This window comes from Athalia rosae, chromosome 1 (genome assembly GCF_917208135.1).
Source record: "Athalia rosae chromosome 1, iyAthRosa1.1, whole genome shotgun sequence".
NCBI classification, from domain to species: domain Eukaryota; kingdom Metazoa; phylum Arthropoda; class Insecta; order Hymenoptera; family Athaliidae; genus Athalia; species Athalia rosae.
The window spans coordinates 11,950,119-11,960,313 of record NC_064026.1 but is presented as its reverse complement, the minus strand read 5'-3'; the positions used below and the strand labels follow the sequence as shown (position 1 = coordinate 11,960,313).

At 35.4% G+C, this 10,195-nt stretch overlaps 1 protein-coding gene across 5 annotated transcripts in view; it reads right to left on the bottom strand.

The window, feature by feature from the left end:
• Window positions 1-129: 129 nt before the first annotated feature.
• Window positions 130-10,195, bottom strand: part of LOC105687068 (eukaryotic translation initiation factor 4 gamma 3-like) — a 48,844-nt gene continuing 38,778 nt past the window's right edge. For all 5 annotated transcript variants that reach the window (XM_012402424.3, XM_012402426.3, XM_012402422.3 and 2 more), the window contains exons 8-23: window positions 8,898-10,138; window positions 8,373-8,594; window positions 8,077-8,153; window positions 7,631-7,784; window positions 7,233-7,509; window positions 6,941-7,035; window positions 6,442-6,605; window positions 6,161-6,216; window positions 5,707-5,951; window positions 5,163-5,335; window positions 4,863-4,942; window positions 4,390-4,613; window positions 4,147-4,293; window positions 3,956-4,031; window positions 3,703-3,855; window positions 130-3,554 (exon numbers count right to left, since the gene is read on the bottom strand). In XM_012402424.3, the coding sequence (XP_012257847.2) occupies window positions 3,370-3,554; window positions 3,703-3,855; window positions 3,956-4,031; window positions 4,147-4,293; window positions 4,390-4,613; window positions 4,863-4,942; window positions 5,163-5,335; window positions 5,707-5,951; window positions 6,161-6,216; window positions 6,442-6,605; window positions 6,941-7,035; window positions 7,233-7,509; window positions 7,631-7,784; window positions 8,077-8,153; window positions 8,373-8,594; window positions 8,898-10,138 (3,569 nt within the window). In that variant the 3' untranslated portion in view covers window positions 130-3,369. The remainder of the gene's footprint in view (window positions 3,555-3,702; window positions 3,856-3,955; window positions 4,032-4,146; window positions 4,294-4,389; window positions 4,614-4,862; window positions 4,943-5,162; window positions 5,336-5,706; window positions 5,952-6,160; window positions 6,217-6,441; window positions 6,606-6,940; window positions 7,036-7,232; window positions 7,510-7,630; window positions 7,785-8,076; window positions 8,154-8,372; window positions 8,595-8,897; window positions 10,139-10,195) is intronic.

Genomic DNA, 10,195 nt, shown 5'->3' with positions numbered 1-10,195 from the left:
ACTTCTACACGAACCTTTTCCTACTTCACGTCACAGCTCTCGCTACTCAAGAATCTCATCACTCACGTTTCCAGAGCAGAATTAACTGGGAATTGGAAGACGGAGGTGCTAAAAACGCCTACGAGCAAATTGGCATGGAGTTCTTTTTTTTATTATTTTTTTTCCTTTTTTTTTGTTTCTTTTTTGTTTTTATAGATATGGTTTATTATACATATAAGTGTGTTGTGTTCTTAACATTAAGTCTTCTTTCATACATACCTATGCATATATACAAATACATACGAATATGTATATACAAATACGTACGTATAATATATATATATACAATACATAATATAGCCAGCAGAGGCAAGGATCAACGGCGCCGCGATTACATGCCCCCAAAGGCGAACGCCGTCGCCTGTCAATCCTCTTCTGTCATCCATTTTCCACTTACGTTACCTATTTATATTTACAGTAATAATATTCTTCCTTATTACTCATTTATCCACAAATTTGTCAACAACGTGATTTTTAATTTTTCTTTATCTCTACCCATATATAAATTAGTTTATTTATTTAATTTACCTACGCTCTCAAATGTGTATCTTTTATTCGTTACTCCACTTTTATTATTCGGTACTTTTAATATTTTATCTTTCCTTCATCAATGTGGTGTCATTCTACGGTCAGTAGAATGAGTATGTTTATATTTTTGCAATTTTTTTTTTCTCTATGGTTTAGAGTCTTCCTATCTTCTTTCTCCTGTTCAATATGTAGAAATAATAAACCTGCGGGCTCTTCTGCAATTTAAACAAAACGTACTTTCGATCGCACATTGCATGAAAGTAAACAGTCCTCGGAGGCTGGTTCTCCATACGTACAAATAAATAAACGCAAACAGATATAATCGTTGTGAACACAGCTTATTCATAGCTCATCAATATTAGCCGGAAGTTGCTCTCGCAACAAATATTATCCCCACTTGCTCACGATAACGATACAAATATTCCGCATATAAATTCACCGAACAAATTCAATGAAATATTGATTTGTTTTCATTAGAAATAATTACTAGTTTTTCAAATTCAATTTTCAACTGGAATCATAAAATCGCACGTACATCTTATCATTTGCGGTGAACATTCACATATTCTTCTATGAGTGACGGTTTCCATACCTCGTGGTACCATTACACGTGGAAATAAGTTGCATATAACATAATAAATTACGCGAAAGAAAAGAAAAATTATACAGCTGTACAACGAATATTGATATAATTAATAATCAATCTATCGATCATGTTTTCAATGCACAAATACGTACATTTCTGGCAAAAGAGAGGTGGATCGCGATAACCAGTTATCAGCAGGAAAGATTTTAGTATACAAGGCAACTTATTTACATTTTAACACTGTATCGATAAAACACGTGAACGATCTCTGTATCAACAGGTTATCATATACCTATATAAAAAAAAGACATGGTCCACCGAAGCATCGCTGTGATCATTACTTCAGTGGAGACTAAAGTAAGAGCAACCGATAAATAGGGAAAAAAATTGAAGCACATAACGTGCATTCGTAGGACGAATAGTAAACGATCGCATTATTCATAGCTATCTATTGGAGTTACATGCAGATGATGATATAGCTCATAGTATGAAAAGTAACGTCACGAATGATCAACATTAAAAATAACGGGTGCGTGTCCCTTGGACGAGAGAGGAAAAGAAGAATGAAAAAGTAATACGACAAAAACAATAAACCAAAAAACTATAATAAATAGAAGATTTTCTTTTAAAAATCAATGGTGTATGAATGAAAGAAATACATGTATATGTGGGAAAATAAACATCTCAAGTAGAGTCCCTCGCATATTGTATATTATTATCCGTCGAATATATTCGTATTTCTTTTTTTCTCAACCGAATTTCGCGGTAGTAATAATATGTATAATATATATACATATATATGTTATATATATATATATATAGATCAAACATAATTTTCCTCAGTACCATCGATCGCAGTAACAACTTGAAATTCACATATTTCGCTACGGCACATGTCACATCAATTCTTCATCATCATCATTAACATCTGTATCATCCTTACCACGACCATAATAATCATCATTGTCATATTCATTCATCACAGTTCGGTCACTCGTCCCAATTTCATTCATACTTCCAGTTTTTGTTTTTAATTTTTTTGTTTTTTATCTTTCTGTTTTCATGATTATAAATAACTATTTTTTCCCCATTAAAAATAGTAGCGCCTTAGTATGCACACCATTAGAAATCTCCCTCTTCTAAAAATCAACACCTTAAAGTTACAAATCTTACGTTCGACTTCACATTGAAATTTATGAATGTCTTTCTTATAATGTATTATCATAGATCCTATGCGCAGTTATAAATTATTAATTCTGTTATATTCATTACAATAATAGGAAGAACCATCGCTCGTCTCAGACTTGGTTATGGATTTTTTTTTCTTCATACGCGATTTATGCCAAGAAATATATCATTAGTTTTTGCAATTTTTTTTCCTTTTTTGTTAATTTAATTTTAGTATTATCATTATTGTTATTAATATTATCATTATTATTAATATTTTCGCTCGATAATTACGACTCGAGGAATTTGTTTATTCATCATTACGCATTCGTAATTGCAATTTGTTACCTAGATTATGTAGCAAGCATTCAAGTTGCTATTGTGGCGTTGCATAATTAGAAATAACTACATTTTTGTTTTGTGATCGCATCTCAAAATATGATCGTACTTATTTTTCCGAACTTGCGTGACCCTGGGCGAGAGATATCATCGTTACGTAGAGAAACACGACTCTATCAGCACGCATTGTTGTTCTTTATCGTAGTCATTGTTTTTTTCTTAATTTTTCTTTTGCTTTTTTCTTTTTTTTCCATTTTTTTTTTAATTTTTTTTAATTTTCCTTTATTTAAACTTTAAACCATTTTCATTAATTATATATAATAATTATCTTGCATTTATTTCTGTATTATAATTAATTATTAATCTTTTATCTTCAATATGTATAGCGTATCTCAAATACGGCTTCGTTTACTTTACTTCTGCTGTCCTAGAATATAATACATACACCCCCACACAACCACTGTTTGATTGTTTTTGTTTCATCAATTTTCTTTTTTCCGCTTCGTTCTGGATTTCAATAAACTGCAATTTTGCTTTTCACTTTTCATGTTAAAAAAACATTGACGTCTCTTCACAATTCGTTCGAAGATCCATTTTGTTCAAGCAGGAGGGAGAAACGGTGGATACAAAGGTTGTTCCAAAGCTCAACTGCGACACTGCATTGCGGTTGACCGGTTAAAACTGACACTGTGTAAATGTAGAACTTGGTCTCACGCTTCATCGCTGGATTCGTCTTCAACTTCTTTCAGTGAAGTAAAGAACGACGTCAAAGCCATTAGAGCAACTGATTTGCCTGGTATTGGCGTGAGATCTTTATCGCTTTCCCATGCAATGAAAGCGTCGTATGAGACTATGCTGTCGACCCAGAGCGTTTCAATTATTTTCAAAAGTACACCTATAAAATAGATTGGATTAATATGGAAGGTCAGTTGAGATTTTTTAATTAAAAAATAACTCAGTAAAAAAGCTGTTTACTAGCATTAACAAAATCTGCTGAGTTTCGAATGACTGCCTCAAATTGTAAATATTGCGTATAGTTGTACCTGACGGATGTTCAAGTTTATTTATATATTCTTGAACCGCGATGATGCACTGTAATTCCAAGACCTTGGCATTGCCATCGATATGCCGAGAAATTAGAGCTTCTAAATTTTTGAACTTGTCGATTACAAATTTCCATGTATCATTATACGGTTCTGAAAAATAAGCCATTATTTATTGTTAATCAAATACACGAAGTAGCTACAGATTCGTCTTTTATTTATCTTGCGAATGTCTCGGTCAATGTTAACTCACCGATGGATACTTCTAAAATTGCAGTCATTAAGATCCTAATAAATTGAGGTTCACGTGCTCTTTCGCCTACATTTGCCTGTGTGAATGAAGAAAATTTTTTATTCCAATTATTTGCCAAAATCAGAAACATTTCGTTACTGTTCGAAGTTGAATCAACTTGGACTAATGAAAAAAATAAAAATGTTACTTACAGAAATCCAACTGCAGATGTTATCAAAGGAATTTTCCTTTTCATTGGCCATAAGACTGCGGAGACGCTCATGAATTTGTTCCCAACTTTGCTGTCCCACTAAGCTGCCAAAACTACTGTTGTTGTCTCCCAACATGAACTCCAATTTCTGAAAAATGAATAACATACGAAAGAATTAGTAAATATATGATTAAAAAAGTCGCATCAGATGCCTCAAAGATTGTCATCGTGTTTGAAATCTTACGTATTTTTTCAGATAGTCATTGACGGGCTCATTTTCTCGTAAAAAGTCGCTCCAATCAAGACCAGCCTGGGTCCATTTATCCATGATCCATTTCGGCGTCTTTTCCCGAACGAGCATGATCATTAATTCGCCCATCAACTTCCCTGCCAGACCTTTGCTTTTCAAAGAAGCCATTGAAGACTTCAGTTCCGAGAAGGGATGCACACCTTCTGCCAGTGGTTGCCCTGCACAAATAAAAATACCACATACCGATCAGAAATCAATCGGACTTATCTGAAAATACTCTAGCTTTTTGGATATGATTTGTCAGGCCTGTTGAGCTTTACATCCAGCACGGTGTAGTACTATGGTGTAATAAGTCTTCATCATAATAGGAATATGTAAAACATGTATATCAGACGATATAACACAACATGAACATTCACGATTAGACAAAATTAAAATATTGTTGATATGAGTTTGATTGAACTTACAAATCAGTTCTGCCAAGTAGACCCAAATCTTAGGAATATCAATCACTAGATCCTCGGCTGTGTCCAACACTTCTCTAAGACTGAAAAAAATGTATTACAAGTTGTAGTACCAGTCGTGAAATATCATGTTAGATTCCGATGGTGAGGGTATTCAGTATCCTTTTGGCTAGACAACATCAAAACACACTTCAAGTGCCTTTTCATTGATAAAAAAAAAGTTCTCATCATTGTGCAACACATCAAAATATTTAACGTATTTTGACATACATAGAATTATAAGAGATGGAGTTATTAACTTACCCAGCAAGATAGAGAGACAATGGCAAAATGTTCTTGGTGAGGAGATGAGTCAAGAGTTGACCCACTAGCTTTCGGGCCACTGCCGATTTCTCAATAACTACGTTATGAACCTCACGTACGAAGCTTGCAAATGTTGAATTGTCGAAAGTTTCACTAACCTCTAGTGCTGCGTTCTGTAATATACACAATAAGATTTTTTTTATGCAAGTATGAGATAAAATTATTTAATAAATAAATGAGCGATTGTTTCTGTGAAATAAACATAATAATCAGATTATTCAGTTGAAAGATAATGCAAACTACATCACACAATTCGGAATATAAACAATTGTCCCCAGGTCAGTCTGCTCGGTGCCAAGAAAATTCGCAACATTCGAAAATTTGAATTATGATACTGAGACAAAAGATTAACCATGGAGATATTGCATATTTTAGCACACTAATGACTCAAGCACCTCTTAGGGTAGATCGGAGGTGGATCTAAGGAGCGTGCGATCATAGGAAAACATTCTTTGCTTTAGAAGATCAACTTTTAAATACTTACCGCAATATTTGTATTTGAAAGATATTCATCTATAATATTTCCAACTTTTTTAGCCAACTGTTCCTCAGACATAGACGACGCTGGTTTGTTAGGGACAATCGCAGGTGCTGGTGGAGTGATAGATTTTTTCGGTTGGGGTGGAGGCATAGACATACTTTGACTTCGTGAACTGTCGTGCAGCGAACTATCCCGACTCGAGGACCTGCTGCTCAATTGTTGGCTACCATTCCGAGAATGTCTGCCATCTGTTGATGAAAAAAAGACAATTTTATTGGACGTAAACCTCTAAACAGTGTTGATCTGATTTCAAGCTGGATATACATCAGCATCCTTTTGGCTAAGCAACACCAAGTTTTAAAAAACTTTTCAAATAGAAATATGTCATCATCGTATGAAAATCAGGTGTTTATATTCAGTTCCAATGAGTATAATATAGGTATTTAATGTCACTTACCAAATGACGATTTGTAATCCGAACGACCAAAATCTCTTGGACCAGTAGACCTCGAGCTGCGGAGTTAAATATCTTATGATTAGAAAAGTTCCCAAAAAATTTAGTTCAATTTTGAGTCACAAAAAAATAAGTATTTTGCTTCAGTATGCTGTTGAAGATCATGGGGTTGTTAGAAGATTCAGAAACTCCAGTCTGGCATGACATGCATGTATCATCATTTGGTTTAAAAGGAGAAGTTCGATATTTATTGAAATTGTCTATCATGGTGGTTAACAACTTACCCAGAGAGTGGCGGTCCTGATCGTTCGGAACGTCTTTCTTGTTCACTGGACATATTTTCCAACATGGCGAATTTGTTTGGTGTAATAGTTTTTGGGGGTTCAATAGAAGCGTTCTGCCATAGATACATCTTTTTATTACCTAATTGGATACTGTCGTTAGGAGGCTGTAACAGATAGAAAAAACAGTACTTCATTAATTTGATGTTATTGTACCTACACATAGCATCATATGATGGTCTTAAATTCCTCTTAGTTCTCTTACTCTTCTAATAGATCATTTCAGAATCCTTTTGGCTAAAGAAACATACAAGTTCCATGAACTTCTTCTCCATAATCAAAAGTTATCATCATTTAATCTAAAACCATCTAGTTTTGAAAGTTTCTATTACTGTACTGTTGGATTTTTTGTCAAGACAGAATTTGAGTGAATATTGGCGCAAATTACGATGACGCTTCTTCAATAAGTCCAAATACAACAATGCACACAAATAATACTCACCGGTTTGGTTTTGAGCTTAGCGGCTTCGACGGAATACTGTTGTCGATTACTCCTAATCGGAAGGCTCCAACCTTCTTCGGTAGAGCCACCGCCACCTGTAAATAGAAGGGTTTTTTCTGTTGTACATACAATAAGTCACAAGATCGGAAAGTGGATAATCCGATAGAAAATAGTGGACGTGATTTTGAGTACATGTGGGACAATAGAAAATTACTATACCACTGAAAACTCTAGTCTGAATAAGTTATTAGAACATGTTAGTTTTACAATAAGAAGATTCATTAAAACTTACGATTTCGTTTTCTATCATTGTTTCTGTCATCTTTCCTTGGTGTGTTCAATGGAGTGTTATTCAAATGCGAATCCAGACGTTCTGTTTCAGCTTCTTTCTGAATTTGATCCATTGTTTTGGGATTGCTGTCATCTCTCCTTGGTACCCACTTGTTTGCTCTCAATTCTATCACATCTTGTAACATAAATCGTACCCTTGAACTGACTTTACCCGGGACTTTGCGATTGACGATGTCCTGCATTTGTTTGAAACATAGGTCCAGGTTCTGCATAGATTCCTAGACAGAAGAATTATTATGGGTTAAGACTTGCAATTAGTGGAATAAATTCGCTTCCAAATTAGTAACATTCGCGAATTCTATGTGCATTCAAAGTTGGATATACATGATTAATATTTACCTGATTCTTGGATTCCAAGTCTTTTCCAACTGTACTAAGTAGCTTGCATAAACATTCTAGACTCTCCTCGTCATTGAGATCGAGCAAGTTACGTATGCACGCTTGCATGATCCTAGAAGTGAGCATCCCTAGCTTGAAAAGTTCTCCTATAAATCTGTAAGAAAGAATGGAAGAAAATTTTGATTAGTGGTTAGAATCGAGATAATGTGAAATCGCTACTCTGTTGAATGCGTCAGCCCTGTTGAGCTTTACAACCATCACGGTATATTTGGTGTAAAAATTGTCATCACATGAACATAGATAAGAATAAATAATGAATGTATTTCCCTGGATATGAATAACGATGGATGATCGAAAATTGAGGATCAGTTTGGTGGAATCAAGATGGATGCTATATCAAAATGTTGTGCAGGTATATTAAAAACGAGCATATATCAATGACTCACCTAATATTACCAACAGATTTAACACGAATTCTTCTCTCTTCTTCTACCCAAGCCAACTGCAGTTCCTTTTTCTTCTCCTAAAACGTAATGATAACACTTTGAAGATAGAATTTCTTGTTAACAAGAGAATATACCAAATAGTAACGACTAATTTCAGAATCCTTTTGACAAAAATAACATCGAAACTCTTTCTATGGCCTCTTCTTTGCACAAGATATCATCATGAAATGATGGTAACACACCATTAGAGATAGTAGTTCATGGACAAAAAAAATAAAAATGAAGTATCAACTCACGGGATCAGTGCATGATTCAATCTCCTTCATTTTTAGAACTCTGGCATTTTCGGCAGCAGTATTTTTTTCGAATTCCATTTGACATCGAGTTAGAATTAGTTTTCTAAAGTTGCTACCCTTATCATTCGACGCGGATTTACCGTCCGGAGCACTCACTTCCTTCATTCCGAGTTCTTTGCACATAAGAGCATACGCTACTGAGAAGCTGGGCTCGTCAACTGCCTGTTGGAGATAGAAACAGTTGATTAAAAAATTACATGTTCAAATTACACCATCATGTGTTACGGTGGCGGTTATTCATGAAAAATTATTCAAAATTTCGAACAATGAGAACTCATTGATACCCTACTAATTTTGTGGTACGTCAGAATATGTTGTACAATCAGAAATCAGAAACTCCAGTCTGGCATGACGAACATGTATCATCACTATACCACGAGTAGAGTTCATAGATTTAAATATTTTAATTGTAAATGAGTAATACTTCTGGACATACATTGTCGGCATTGAATTCAAAATACTTGCCTTTTCAAATACCAGGTCAATGACACCTTGCAGCCTTTCTTGCGAATCAATTTTCAGAGCTCTAACTTGGTTGACTAATGTGTCAAACTTTTGCGGCGTCAATTTGTTCAACACTCCTCGCACTCTCTTGTAAAGAGCTTGGGTTTTGGCTTCCTCTTCACTAATGTCCTCAGCCTTGAGCCGGCCAGGTTTCCATGCATTTTCTGTTTCTCTCAATTTTACATCTTCTCTTAGAGATAGAGAAACGTGAATAAGAGCTGGTTTGTTGCCACTTTTTGGTTTGTTGCTTTGTTGACTACTCCGTTTTGAAGCTAGAGACCCTCGAGCACTTTGTGATGATTTTACAAATCCAGGGAACAACGATTCGTGCCTGCCTAGACCCAGTGTATCTTTGAATTGCCTCTGGTCGATAGGACCACGACTCCTAGAGTTTTCTTTGAGAACAACTTCTAGATCAGGGAGATTTAATGGCTTAATTTTGCTGTTTGGATCATGTTGAAGCTTTATCAAAAAGTCGCGATCATAGACTTTCTTTCCTTCTGTATTTAACGGACTCCATTGATCATCTTTATAATCATATTTGAGAGGCTGAGGTCCTTTTGGAGTGGCATCATTTTCTTCAGGTACCTTGTTTTCATTTTGTTTTTCTATCACTGGCGTGGTAACTTGCTGTTCTTCGCTGGGTGCATGTAAAGCGGAGACTTTAGCATTTTCTTCGTTTTTTTGTGCCACTATCGCCGATTCCAGTTCGATGTCATTGGCAACCGTGACATGGTCTACTACGTCAGCGCTAACAGTTTTGACAGGCATTTTGCAAGATTCTTGAATATTACAACTTTCTTCTATCGTGGGAGTTGTTTCCTTTGAAGATTCTTTGTTATTTGGAATAACCGATGGCAGCTTTTCTGTTGTCGGCGTCTGAATTGGAGTGTTTTCTCCTGGAGCTTCCGGAGTAGTTTGTTCGATCTTCAAGGTGAGCGTTGCTTCAGCCTCCTTTTTAGATTCGATATTTTCTTCATCCTCGATATCCTTAGCAGATTCTATTTCTGTATCATTCAGATCCGAAGATTCTTTAGTTTCTTGCTTTACTGGCTCCGGTTGTTTAGTTTCAGATTTTGCAGAGGGCACGGCAGCATTCACAAATGCATCCATATCGGTGCCCTCTTTTTCAGCACCTTTACGATTGAGGTCCCTATTTTTGAGCTGCCCTCGCTTAGTCTTTTGCTTCTGTGTGGCTTTACCTGTCAGATAAACATAAAAGAAGAACGATATGTGGATTAAAAAGCAGCCCAACAGCA